Here is a 14,565-nt window from a genome sequence, read left to right on the forward strand (position 1 = left end):
GAAAATTAAAGATGTTCACTATTTGGACGATGTTCTGCACTCATTTTAATGAGTTTCCTTATCTTTCTCTTTTCTGAACACTTTTTCATCATGACAGTAAACTTTAAAAGCTTTTGTTGTATATTTGTTGATAGTTGTGTTTATCTTTATCTCCTGGTTTTCTTTTTTTGGAGTTAATAGCTCACATTATCCAGGTTTTAAACCATTTCAAAATGTCCTGCTTTCAGTTGCTGGCTGCTTAAACGCACAAACCTCCTCCCATATCAGTCATTTATGAATCTGTGTGTGTGTGTGTGGGGGGGGGGTCTCTAGTGAATTTCAACACATTCTGCTTTTTAAAGAAATGGATTGAATATTAGAATTAAACATCTCAGCATGTCTCAGGATTTTTTTGCCAAATTACTTTTTGTTTCTCAAAAAACAATATGTGCAGAAAAAAATTGATGGTAGATTTTATATTTTTATGTTGGTATTTTAGTTGTTGTGGGAAAACTGAGCTTTGCCTCTTTTGCTTCCTTCTCAAAATCACACATTACATCCATAAAAGGGCAAACCAACATAAACAGAGGCGTGATTACCTGTACAGGTAAACTAAATTCTAAATAAGCATGTCTTTTATAACAATCTACATACCTACAAAACCGTTCTGCCATGCTATACAAAATCAATGCTGGATGTCCTGAGTGAGTTCTGCTGCTCATGAGTTCATTCATCATCAAATCTGGACAGTTTAGCTTCCACCGTTTCTTTCTTCTGACCAAAATCCAAAGTGTTTCCAAATGTGACCGAGTGTTTAAATCAGTCTCTGGAGCTGAGGTGGGCTCTGACCTCTGCCATTGTTACCATGTGGTTATTATTAAATTATTCCAGGCCTAAATTGTTTTTTAAGACTGAAAAAAAGGGACCATGGATAAAAATAACTTTGATTCCTAATCAGTTTATGTGACACTTTGGTTAAGGGCCTTGAATTAAAGCTGAAAGTCTGCAGTTTGAGTTCAAATCCACTGTGGTGGTGTACAGAGTCATTATCCAGGTACTCATGGATCTAATTACAAACATCTACTGCTTACTGTTCTTAAATGTATAAAAACAAGCTCGAAGAGTTACTAGAACCAAAAAAAAGAGTTTTTAATACTCAATAAAAAAAGCAGGACAAGTATTATGAACTGCCTGCACCGACAGCCTAAAGATGCTCTGACACTTCCACACAGTATGAAGTACTGCAGGTGGATATTGCTCCGTTACAGACTGGATGTGGTGGTCAGTGTTACTCAGGAGACAAATACCTGCCAATAGTACTGCTTTTTTCCACAACTTAGAATTAATTTTAAAATCAATTTTTGCATTTTATTATATATTCAAATGTAGATGGTTTCCCCATTCTGATCCCACATAAACTGACAGATACTGAAATGAAACACAGGAAAGTTATAATAAATATCAATGTAACCTTCTGTATACATGCCAATGAATGCAAGTTGGGTTTCAGTATCTTGCCCAAGGATACTTTGGCATGCAGGCTGGGGCAGTCAGGGATTAGTAGCTGACCCCTTGGGCTACAGCCACCCATACAAACAAATGTTACTGGCAAGATCAACCTGATAGCCCCTCGGACAGCTGCCTATCCAGGAAATGCCGGGGCAGGGTGCCCACACTGAGAACTACTGAGGACATGCAGTGCTGCTGTGGGAGGATATGAGAATCCACATTTGTCATTCTGCCCCCGTCAGCTGTGCGAGAGCAGAACAGACCACCTCCCTGCAACAGGGGATGGTAGGACAGCTAGGACACAGTCTCACCCAGGAGGAAGCATGGGGGAAAAGGGTCCATGGTCCAATATTTTTCTTTTTCTGAAGACGTTCTGGAAGTAGTTGCAGAGCAGTTAAATTTATATGCCATTCAGTGTGACACAAACGCGCTCCATAACCTCACTACTAAAGGTATGTCCTTCTGGCATAATTTTAATTTCACTTTCAGAATGTGTTTGATGAACTGGCCTATATATATAGGGTAGCTTTCCATTCTAACTGTTCACTCATAACACTTTTCTATGCAGGACTGACTTCAGCAGGTGAGTGGACTGAAACTAAATACCTTCAAATAGAGTTTGTGTTTCTGTGATGTGGACAGATAAGCTAAGGTATGAGATCTCACTTAAACATCAAAATTCAGGAACAGGATAAATCTCATTAAAGATAACACAGAACACAGTCAAAGTTAATTGAAATCTGTTAATTTTCAGTAGTTTCACAAGAATCTGAAAGGGTTTTTAGACATATAGTTTATTTTAAGTCTTAATCAGACATAATTTTTTGATAGTGTACATTAGTACAGTTTGGAAACATCCAATAGTCATAGGTTTAGTGTCTGAATAAATATATGAATTCAAATAAATAAATGAATCAAAATATGAATTAGATCAGATAATGTGCAGCATTTTAGCCTTGTGTCCTGAGCAATCTGAGCAAAAAGCAGATCTTTGCTGTCCTGTTCTTTGACAGGCAACTTACAGCAACTTGTAACTGCATTGGCACAGATTTTGGTGCCATGGATATCCCAACCATGAATGAAAACAGCTAAATAGTTGTAAACGAAGGTCTTTCAGAAAAATCTATTTCAAACTAATCATTTTTCAGCACAACAGAAAATTTTTATAGTTTGTGTTCTGTGGGAGGGAAACGTCTGTTTTTTCCACCTGGGAACGGTTAGCTTTCTGTTTCACTTTTGATTGCATGGCAACTAGAATTTCAGCTGTGAGTAAAGCCGGTTCACAGTAAGGTGCCGTTTACACGAGACCGTTTTCATTTTGAAACGGTGTCGTTTTGATGCGTTTCGGCCTTGCGTTTACACGACAACGGTGTCGTTTTGATGCGTTTCGCCCTTCTGTTTACACGACAACAGAGTGAAAACGATGTGTTTCAGAAACGGGGTCCAGAGTGGAGCGTTTCAGAAACGCACCGGCTTGCGTTTTCGTGTAAACACTTGAAACCGGGGTGATTTGAAAACGCTCGACTCGCACATGCGCACTATGGTTGCGACGGCCAGTTTTTCGCGCACGCGCAAACTGATAAACAGTACTCGCGGATTCACGAGTGCTTCTTATGCTTTTCCTGTGTTTTTACCGTTTTGTAATTCAGCGTTGTGTGCAGCAGCGATCCAACCTCATCATCGGTCCACACAAAACCTCTCACATTGGCCGTTTTGTAAGTAATGAACAATTTGCCGCACTACCTACTGTGTCACTCCACGCATGCGCGTGAGCCACCAAGAGTTTCAGTCTCTCTTGAAACAAAATTTTGCATCATTAAAGCATAGTGTGAGCTGAGGCATACATTTGCGGTGTTTGCATTAGCACTGGAAGAGATAATAATGGAGTGTGTGTTAAAATGTTACAGTTTAACACAAAATGTTCCTTTTTCTTCAGCTCCATAAAACCCAGCAGACAGTCTCATCTTCAGTTCATTTTTTTTACGTAGGTCTTGAGACATCATGGGATCATCATCATCATCACCATCTTCTTCTTGTGAGTCTGCCGCAGTTTATTAATTTGGATAGCATGCTGTCATTTCTCACTGTCCACAATTTACATTCATAATTAATAATTGGAGACATGCAAAAAAGAGATACAGACAAAGCTATTTATTTGAAACAGCCCCTCATTTTTGTTCTTTTCGCTATTGATGTCAAACTAAAGCCACACACACACTGAAGCAATTCGTTCATCGCACATCACCACACATTCCAGGCTCCGGTTGCCTAGGTGACCCTATAACTTATTATTCACCAATCTTTAAGTCAGTGTAGACATACATCAGCATGGGTACGTCATTAAAGCTTTCAAGGCTGATACATTTGTCAAATGGTGTGTAAATTGTTTTTTTGAATCAATATGTTTTCATCCAATAAAATCAAAAGCCAAAAAGCCATAACTCTGATGCTGTACTAAGATTAAGATTTTGTTTTCCTGCAGATGCTGGAGGGCATCAGGTAAGTCAGACTAAAACTCAGTACATGAAGACTCTGACATGCTACTGACGCTGGTCAGAAAAATCATTTTTTAATAGTGGAAAGTTTTTGTTCTCCTCTTTTCTTTTTTTAAACTTTATTGCCAACCAAACAGGCAATTTACATACAAACAGTTTTATCCTGAGACTCAAATTGGGGCTTCACATCATTATCCGTACACTAAATCCCATCATACATGGTAAGGTAGGACAGGGACCCAAACAGAATAGACAGAGAGGCAGGTCAGAGAAATATGCACCTTAATTAAGAAAAGTCACAATAGGCTTCCACAGTCTTTCAAAGCTCTGAGCTTTCGATTGTAGTTGGGCAGTCAGTCTTTCCATTATATATACATGCTTAAATTTCTGTGTCCAGTGATGCATATTTGGTGGGTCGGGCTTCATCCAGTTTGTTGTAATCACCTTCCTAGTTGTCATTAGAAGGATATGTAGCAAAGTTCTTTGGTCATGTGTGAGGTGATCAGAGAACACATCAAGTATGAAAGTTACAGGGTCAAAAGTGATGTTTAATTTTAGTATTCTCTCCAGTACCTCTTTAACATTTTTCCAAAAAGGTTGTATCTGAGGACAGTCCCAGAATATATGGGTCTGATCGCCTACTTGGCCACATCCCCTCCAACATTTATCACTTACACTGCTCTTTGAGAGAGAGCTTTTGAGTGGAGTTTGAAAAAATCTTATTTTACACTTCCAATCAAATTCTCTCCAGTACTGACTCCCAATTCCCTTGTGGCAGCCAGTACAGATGTCCTCCCATAATTCCTCCTCTAAAGTGATATTCAATTCCATCTCCCATTGTTGTTTAATATGCTGAGTGTCATTTGCCTTGTCGATCATCAATTTTTTATACATTAAGGATACTTGTTTTTTCATGTTTCCTGAATTTTCAAGTAAATCAGTTAAATGTTTTTCTATGTTTGTTGGTTCTCTTTTAATGTGTTCCCAATCTGGACGTTGTGTTAAATAATGCCTAACCTGTAGAAACCTATACAAATCCCGTTGAGGAAAGGGCAAAAGTATCCTTTAATTTGAGGAAGGTCATAAATATATTGCTTTCAAATAACTGATTTATTGTAATCAGCCCGTGTTCAGCCCATCTGTCAAAGGCCTTATACAGAGAAGGTACAAACTCCATATTCCCCTTGATAGGCATGGCTCTTGATAGAGCTATAGTTCCCTTTAGTCGTTTCTGTATTTGATTCCATACTTTCAATGTTTGTTTGACCCATATATTACTTATTTTAATTTTTTTCAGAGATCGCCAAATAAACGGGAGAGTTGAGAGGCTTATACCTGGTAATGAGTGTTCCTCAATAGAGACCCATTGTATTTCTGGGTCCTTGATGATCCATGCCACTATTGATCTTATTTGAGCAGCCCAATAATAGAGTCTTAAATCGGATATCCCTAAGCCTCCTTTATTTTTACCTGACATCAGAACCTTGAGTCTTATTCTCGGTCTTTTATTCTGCCAAATGAACCTTGATATAATTCTTTCTAACATTTTGAATATAGACTGTGGTATAAAAACTGGGAGTGACTGAAAAAGGAATAGTAATCTTGGTAAAATATTCATCCTAATGCATTCAATCCATCCAAGGAATGAGAGTGGAAGCATATCCCATCTATTTAAGTCTTGCTTTAGCTTTTTTATTAATTTATCATAATTTGAGGAGAACAGTTGGGTGGTCTTCGGGGTGAGAAATACTCCAAGGTATCTAAATCCTTGCTTGGCTTTTTTAAAGGAGACTAAATCATCTAACTGAGGGGGCCAATCTCCCACAATCATCATAGCTTCGGATTTATTTGTATTAACCTTGTATACTGATATTACACTGTATGCAATGAGGCTATGGAAAAGAGCGGGGACAGATGTAATGGGGTTCTCCAGGAATAATAATATATCGTCCGCGAAGAGTGACAATTTATGTTGAGCGTTTGTTTCATCACATATTCCCTGGATCTTGGGGTTGGACCGAATCAATTCTGCAAGCGGCTCTATACTAAGTGCAAATAACGAGGATGACAAGGCATCTCCTTGTCGGGTGCCACACCCCAGCGGGAAATACTCAGAGCAGTGTCCATTAACCCTAGCTCTAGATCTGGGGTTCTTGTAAAAGACTTGGATCCATCTAAGAAAGGTGTCATTGAAGCCCATTTGTTTGAGTGTCCGCTCGGTCAAATGCCTTCTCAGCATCAAGACTGAGAAGCATTGAAGGAGCACCTCTCTTTTGTGCCAACAACTGTAAATTCAGGGCCCTCCTCACATTGTCAATTCCCTGTCTTTGTGTTATGAAGCCAGTTTGGTCCGGTTTTACAAGCTTTCTTATATACATTTGGATGTTCTCCTCTTTTCTAATTCTAGGATGACAGGGAACCAGAGCTTGGGGACCTGATTCAGATCTTTCGTGACAACTATCAGCACTGGGCCGTGTATGTCGGTGACGGCTTTGTTGTTCACTTTGTAGAGGACTGTAAGTCCCCCTATATGACTGTTATAATTCTTGAGTCTAAATCCTAACCTTTCCCAGTATGGAACAAAAAAGTGTTTAGTATATACGTTTAGTATATAAACTCTTTATAAGTAATCCTTATTTTTTCCTCTGTCACAGCTGGAGGCTCCATCAGTACCTCTGTCACAGCTGGAAACGGCTTTGTGCTGAAGCAGAAGTTGTGGAATGTGGTGGGAAAAGACAAGTGGAAAGTCAACAACAGCCTGGACAAGGAGTATAAACCCCACCCAGCAAATGTTATTGTGAAGAAGGCTAAAGCAGTGATGGACAAACAGCTGGAATACAACCTTTTATCATATAACTGTGAGCACTTTGTCAACGAGCTGCGCTATGGTGTGGCTGAATCCCAGCAGGTGGGTTAAACCATGTTACTTCTTCTCAGGTCAGACCGTTTATGGGCTGCTGTGAAAAGAGGAAAAAAGTACCACTATTAGTCTGCGGCTCATTGTTGAGGCAACTTTGTGCATGTGGGTGAGGAGTTTCATTATTAGTACAAGTAACAAATCAAAAAAACACAATTACTATGGTAGGTGATACTTTCCCAGATATAAACTTGATCATACATGACACTGACTGGCAGTGAATTAGAATATGAAGACACAGCAGAGACAAACACAAAGATCTTAGTGTTACTGTAATACCAGCTGAATGGACAGAACCATCTGGCAGAGCAGCAGTGAAGATGGAAATGGATATTCTGCAGGTTATAGCTGATAACTGCAGGTGTGCAGGCTGATTGGAGCAGAGCTGGGAGGGAGAGAGGCCGAGCCATGTCTAAAATTTACAGGGTTCAGCTGAACAGTCAGTTTTGTTTAGGAAGGTTCTTATTAACTGGTGACATTCTCCAGAATTAACAGTGGCAGCCATAATTTAAAGGAATTAAGGCAGTTCTGAAAGGCTCCAGCCCCACAACTATAAGGTGTACTTCATAAAGTACAGCAGTAAAGCTGAGTGTACCTGTCTGCCAGAGAGTCACCTGCCAGATAATATCAACCTTTCAATGCCTGAACCAAGAAATAATTGCCAGAATATTGGAGTGTTTATTGAACCTTCTGACAAATAATTTTTTTAATCAATTTACTTATGAGTTTTAATTTGTATCATTTTTGCGACATCTGACGATTACCTGCTTAAGAAATTTATTGTGTAACTCAGGTTTTTCAGGAGGTCTCAAAACTCATATCAAATATAATACACTTGGTATTACAGGGTAAATCTATATTATTATTTATATGTATTACTATTTCATCATCATTTAACTGCTGTAACAAAATAATTTCCCAAATAGGGAATAAATAATTTCCTGTGTATTGATAACAGCTGCTCAAATTCTCTAAATACTAAGGAAAGGTGCTTCAGTGATTCATTTATTAGCTCTTTAGCAGAGGACACACTGGATCAACTTCAATGGCAGGAAATGAGAGAATGCCCTCCCACAATTCACAGTAATGCACCATGAAAACAATCAGCATGACTAACAAAAATCTCATGTAAATGTTAATAGTGTGTTTCTTGTTTTATACCCTAACCTGCTGATATATGAATGACAGACTGTGTTCACCTCACAGTGAACTATTAACACTACAGTAGGAGACGAGGACACGAAGGTCCTCATTACACAGGAGGCAGCGTAAGCACCAAGTGTTGAATCCATTGAAGGTCATTAGCAGGTAATCAGCAAGGGGTACACTGATGGAAAGGCCCAAAAAAGGCCAAAGGTCACACACAACAAATACTTCTAAGCACTAAACTAGAAAGATTGATTACCTGACTGAACACAGCTGTGACGCAGCTGGAGAGAAAACCACCAGCAGGAGGCAGAGAAACAACATTTTCCACAACATGTTTTTTCTTGATCAGCAAACAAAGTTTCTGCTGTGATAATAAAAGAATTTATCAGAGCACAACAAATATATTCTGATTTTAGACTTCAGCATTTCTCAGAGTTGTGAATCATTTCAGCAATAAATGACTGGAATATTCTTTCTGCAGACCAACTAAAAGATGTTTTTCCTGCTGCAGGTGCAAAAAGCAGTCGAAGTCGCAACTGTCGTAGGTGTCGTAGGTGGAGCAGCCTTGCTGGGAATTCTGGCTTCACGTTCTAAGGAATCACGGTCTAGACCCAACTCATACTGAGTTCATCCATCTTTTATGGTGTTTATAATTTAAACCCTTTTTCATCATGACAGTAAACTTTAAAAGCTTTGTTGTATATTTGTTGATGATTGTGTTTATTGTTTATCTCCTGGTTTTCTTTTTTTGTTGTTAATATCTCACATTATCCAGATTTTAAACCTCATTAAAATGTCCCACTTTCAGTTGCTGCCTGCTTAAACCCATAAATCTCCTCCCATATTTTTCAGTCATTTCTTAACCGCAAAAATTTGCTCATGAGTTCAAGTGGAACAAAGCCACTTGAGTGTCCCATGTAAATGACAGCATGGCACTAAACAGATGGGAGTTCCTGCACTTCAACAACAATGAAGAGAGACAAGGAGAAAATGTTGATCTGCTCCAGAAAATCTTTGTACCTGTCACTTATTTTACCACAAATACTGAAACAGAATCCCAAATATTCTTGTTTTTTTTTTTTTGTCAGGTGTTGAAAAATAAATCCAAGATTGTCAATTAAGCTTGACTATCAGTTTCATATTCTTTATTCATTCGTTTTCACTTTCACAAAATTAAAAATATGTTTAGAATGGTTGAAACATGAGATCAGCAGAAATACATAAAGATTTTACATGCAGAAACTTAAAGGTTCAGGATTTGGACGATGTGTTGATCTCATTTTAACAAGTTTTCTTTTCCTTTAAATGTTACTCATGAGTAAAACATGTTAAACACATCAGATCACAAACACAGACATGTCTTTCAGGTATGTTCTTCTGGCATAATTTTAATTTCACTTTCAGAATGTGTGAGATGGATGTGGATCTTCACATTAACCTTGACTATCAGTTTCATATTCTTTATTCATTCATTTTCACTTTCACAGAATTAAAAATATGCCTGCACCTACAGCCTTCTGACACCTGCACACAGTATGAAGTACTGTAGGTGGATTTTGCTCCATTACAGACTGGGTGTGGTGTTCAGTGTTACTGAGGAGATCCAAACTGAGCACTGCTTGTCATTTCCCTTCCAAAATGTCATGTGACTCGTTAGTGTTGCTAGGTGTCAGGTGTGTTCAGTTTTGTAGTACAGCTCTCACACTCTCTCATACTGGTCACTGAAAGTTCCAACATGGCAAAGAACTCTCTGAGGATCTTAAAAGATGAATTGTTGCTCTACATGAAGACTGTTATATAAGCTGCACACAGACTACTTTTCATTGTGTCAAAGTGTCATTTTGTCAGTGTTGTCCCATGAAAAGATATACTTAAATATATGCAGACATATGAGGGGTGTACCCACTTTTGTGATACACTGTAACTGATCAGTCTTCTCAGTAATTGCACTGGAGCACAACCAGCCATCGAGGTTGGTAGGTGGGATCACAAACTAAAGAAAAGGATCAAAGTCCCCTGTCTTGCTGTGGTGAGAGAGTAAATAAGAATATAGGTGTGGTGGATCTGCTGACTCTCTCATTGCACTGAACTGCAACTAAATCAGGTCAAAGAAGCACCACCAGCTGATATTCTATTTTATTAACAGGACCATTGTGACTGCCTGGCTGCTCAATAAGGGAGACTACAGCCGCATCACATCTTGTTGCCCTGAGGCAACAAACCAAAATGTGGTGGGGTGGTTGGGGGAGGGACTCATTCGCGCAATATTTCAAAAATTAAAAACATCCTTTCTCAGAGTAATGCTGAAAGTCTAATTCATGCATTTATTACTTCTAGGCTGGACTATTGTAATTCATTATTATCAGACTGTCCTAAAAGCTCCCTGAAAAGCCTTCAGCTGATCCAAAATGCTGCAGCTAGAGTACTGACAGGGACTAGAAAGAGAGAGCAGATTTCTCCCGTACTGGCTTCTCTTCATTGGCTCCCTGTTAAATCTAGAATAGAATTTAAAATCCTTCTCCTCACCTACAAGGTCTTGAATAATCAGGCACCATCTTATCTCAAAGACCTCATAGTCCCGTATCACCCCAATAGAGCACTTCACTCTCAGACTGCTGGCTTACTTGTGGTTCCTCGGATACTTAAGAGTAGAATGGGAGGCAGAGCCTTCAGCTTTCAGGCCCCTCTTCTGTAGTCCTGTCTTTTCTCCCTGCCTTCACCGACAACCAGTCTCAGCAGATGACTGCCCCTCCCTGAGCCTGGTTCTGATGGAGGTTTCTTCCTGTTAAAAGGGAGTTTTTCCTTCCCACTGTCACCAAGTGCTGCTCATAAGGGGCTGTTTGATTGTTGGGGTTTTCCCTGTATAATTTTAGGGTCTTTATCTTACAATATAAAGCACCTTGAAGGGACTTTTTTTGCTATGCTAAGCCAGCAAATCCCTAAAGACACAAGTGAATACTATGAATATAATTTAGAGCTGATGATTCAGCAGAGAGTGTGCTTTGGATAAAACGTGAAAATTACACTATGAAATAAGTCGTAATCTAAAGGTTTGTAATTTAAAAAGGCTACACAAAACACCACTGAGCGCTGAAACAGGAATGATACTGCAGTGAGAGCACCACCTAAAAATACAAAATGATTCAAAACAATGCTTGTATTGGTCTTTACAAACAAAATTTCTTTTCTTTTCTTTTTTTAAGCAAAGTGAAGAAGCCCAGTTACTTAAGTGTGACTGTCACACAGCAAAAAGTGTAACCACATTAACTGCTTCCAGTCTTTGGCATTTATATGTATCATAGAAAATGTTTCTCTCCTGTCACTTAAAAAATGTATATCTGAAATAAGTTCAACAGAAATCTGCCAAGTTTCTTTTTTTTTTTTTTTAATTTTCACCATTGTTCTTTTTACAAAAGGAGACTGAAGCCTGATCCAGTGTGGAGGAATTCATTGAAATGGGACATGAGGATTCCTTAAAGACGGTGATCTGTGGAGGAAGATATCGTGTGTTTAATAACTATGATGAACAAAACCACAAACAGGTCAGTGAGCTGATAACAAAGATTGAGGAAATGGTGACGAAATTGGTGGTGAGTGTTTCACTAAGGAGATGCTCCGAGAGGCTGAAGCTGTGAAAAAAGTGAAGAAGATCCTGAAAGAGAATTGATGCAAAGAGAGTCTGAGGACCTCGAAAGAGAATATGAAGAAGAAATAAAAAAGATGGAAAAAAGAACTGAAGAACAGATGAAAGAAACAGAGACAGTGGAAGAGAAAAAAGGATGAAACTGTTTGACAATCTCTCAAATTGATAAAACTAAAAGAAAGGCAGCTAAAAGAAATAGAGGAGCTGAAGAAAAACAGGAGCAAGAAACACAATTTAAATAAGAGACATACAAAAACAAATGTGTCTCTGATAACACATCATTATAATTCAGCTCAAAGACCCAGAAATATGTCACATAAATACACGTTATTTATTCTTATGTAAGCTTCATAACATACAGAGTGTGTTTTTCATTAAGGAGGAGAAAATGTAAACCTCTGAGAAAATGAACTGAAGTGAAAAGTGAGACTGAAATTCCTCCAACCAGCTAACATTGTTTTTTCAGTGCCTCATATGAACATGTTCCTTGTATGGTTAATGTTTCATCAGGTTTGTTAAGTTTTCACTAACCAAAGCCACCGTGATAGGGAAATATTATCATATTAATGGTTAAAGGAAACAGTGATGGCTGTTTTTGGGAGGCTGCAGACAGACTGCAGCACTTCTTCCCTCTCTGAGCTCCTCTGATGGTCTCTGCAGTAACTCGGCTCTCAGAGGAACTTCTCACTCTGAACTTTCCTTCTTGGACCTGGAAAGAAACTCAGAAGAAACTATTTCAGGTAAGTAAACCAACACCAAAACCATCACAATTCAGTAAACCTGCTCTGATTAAACCGCTGCAGTATGAACTTTATGATTTACAGTTTCTGTAGCTCTGGAAACATGTAAACTTATGTTTACTGCTGAGATCATAAAGGTGGAGTTTCTTTTTGTTTCCTTTGTTCTGTTTTTGCACAGAGGGATCAAAATATTAGAAACAAATATTATGGAAGACATTTGAACACTAACTGCTGATTAAATTGATTATTTACAAGAGATAATTTAAAACCAAAGATAAACTTGAAACTGTGCCTGAGCGGTTTTTGTATAATTAATGTTTAAATACATTTGATTAGGTTTAGATTATGGAAACATGCTGTTAATGGTAACGTGGGACTTCAGACCTGACCTGTGTCAAAGTTTAGAAGTTAAAACTGAGAAGCTTACCATGAAGAACAACAACAACAACAACAACACACAAAACCCATAATCATCGTCACAGACCAAGAACCAGTGAGGGGGCCGATGAAAAACCAGAAAACAGTTTGAGAAATAAACCAAAGAAGCAGAAAACTGGGTGAAAGTTTAGCAGGTTGTAAAGACTGTAACTGTAGACAGATGTTCTGCCTCTATAAGCATGAATGATTTCTGTGTTCAGGTAAGGTGCACGTGCAAGGTCACTTTTGCAGAGGTGAAGGAGTGAGGGGCAGGTGGAGGGGGTGGAACAAACATCTGTGAAGAGTAGAAACTCGTCCCTCAGTGTGTTTGGATTCAAATTCATTTTAAAAGATCTATAATTGTAAATACTGAAAACATATTGATCTTCAGGTGTGTGCCACACAGACTGACACCATCACTGTGACATCATGTTCCAGAAGAAACCGCAGCAGAAAAAATACACAACACTCATGACAGGCCGACCTCTGGTGAGTATCACAGCTTCAGAGGTTTAACACATCTGCTCGAAATACTGTTGGTTGTGATGTGCTCATATTTAAGCAGTTTCATGCTTGCTGGCTTATAGATCAGCAAATCACACTTTCAGAGTCCAGAGTCCAAAATAAAAGTGATCATAAAAGGAAAAAACACTCCAATGATTAACAGTGCAGAAACAAATCAGTGCTGCTACATCAGAGGAGGAGGAAATGTTCTCCTCCCACCAGGAGAACGTTGGCTGTATCAGCATGTGTGATGCTCAATGTGTGAACATGAAGCAGGATGAAACTGAAGCTCTGGGTATTAATTTACTTTTGCATAGATTAGTTATGGGAATATTAGATTTATGTTTATGTTAGTGGGTGAACATCATTTACCATTAACAAGTTCTTGTTTTTCTTACTATTAAAAGTACAATTTTTCATTTTTGTTCTTTCTTTCGATAGAAGCTGATACAGTATTGATCAGAGCTAAAAAAAACAAACAAAACAGGGTTTCTTTTGTTTGTGCAGTACTTAATGTGAGTCAACAGGTGGAGACATTTCCCCAACAACGACTGATAAAGTGTTTCTTTAACCAAATTTATACAAAACGTTACCCTCATATTCAGCATTTAAGCAGTCAAATCTAAAAAAAGTATTACTGAATTATGGAAAACAATGTTAAATAAAACATATGGAGCAGAACACCATTTTTTTTTCAGTTTTCTCCTAAATCTGTGATGTTGTCACAAATGTTGTGTGAATCTGAGTTCATTTGTCTTATTGAAATTTTTTCAACTTTATTTTGACCTCTAATGACCCCATTACTCCTTTGTACTTGTCTGAAGTAAATTAATAACTGCCAGTTAGTTTTATTAATTTGAACTGTATTTTTTTTAAACAGCCTGAAATTCCTCCATCATGTTTCCAGCTGAGCACGGCTGAAACATCTGGTGAGTTCGTGTGAACTGAGCAGAGCTGCTTTAACAAATATTCCTGCAGTTGATGAATGAAAGTGTATTTCTGTCTGTGTTACAGTCACATATGATGTTGAACCTCTAAACAGCAGCAGCTGTGACAAAATGCTGCCTGACAGTAAGTTCAACTCAACTGAGAATAAAATTAATCTGCTTTCTTCTTCTGTTTATGTGATGGGAGTCATTCTGTGTCACATGTGTCAGACTCCACAGCGTGGGGACTAATCTGCTGCGTCTGAAGAATCACATAACTAAATAA

General features: G+C 38.4%; 1 protein-coding gene across 1 annotated transcript; it reads left to right on the top strand.

The window, feature by feature from the left end:
* The first annotated feature begins 1,824 nt into the window (after positions 1 to 1,824).
* LOC115775906 (phospholipase A and acyltransferase 3-like) lies at positions 1,825 to 9,101 on the top strand. The gene is made up of 7 exons (XM_030723420.1): positions 1,825 to 1,940; positions 2,057 to 2,071; positions 3,477 to 3,523; positions 3,971 to 3,987; positions 6,391 to 6,499; positions 6,638 to 6,891; positions 8,561 to 9,101. Exons 3-7 carry the CDS (start codon positions 3,490 to 3,492, stop codon positions 8,672 to 8,674), a joined length of 528 nt encoding a protein of 175 aa, XP_030579280.1. The 5' UTR covers positions 1,825 to 1,940; positions 2,057 to 2,071; positions 3,477 to 3,489; the 3' UTR covers positions 8,675 to 9,101.
* The last annotated feature ends 5,464 nt before the right edge of the window (positions 9,102 to 14,565 follow it).

The sequence above is a fragment of the Archocentrus centrarchus genome, unplaced genomic scaffold (genome assembly GCF_007364275.1).
Source record: "Archocentrus centrarchus isolate MPI-CPG fArcCen1 unplaced genomic scaffold, fArcCen1 scaffold_26_ctg1, whole genome shotgun sequence".
In the NCBI taxonomy this organism is placed as follows: Eukaryota; Metazoa; Chordata; class Actinopteri; order Cichliformes; family Cichlidae; genus Archocentrus; species Archocentrus centrarchus.

Excerpts from the sequence above, each read along its gene's own strand:
- LOC115775906 (XM_030723420.1), top strand. The coding sequence starts at position 3,490 with ATGGGATCATCATCATCATCACCATCTTCTTCTT. Across the intron at positions 6,500-6,637 it reads TGTTCACTTTGTAGAGGACT|CTGGAGGCTCCATCAGTACC; the intron begins GTAAGTCCCCCT and ends CCTCTGTCACAG. Across the intron at positions 6,892-8,560 it reads GTGTGGCTGAATCCCAGCAG|GTGCAAAAAGCAGTCGAAGT; the intron begins GTGGGTTAAACC and ends TTCCTGCTGCAG.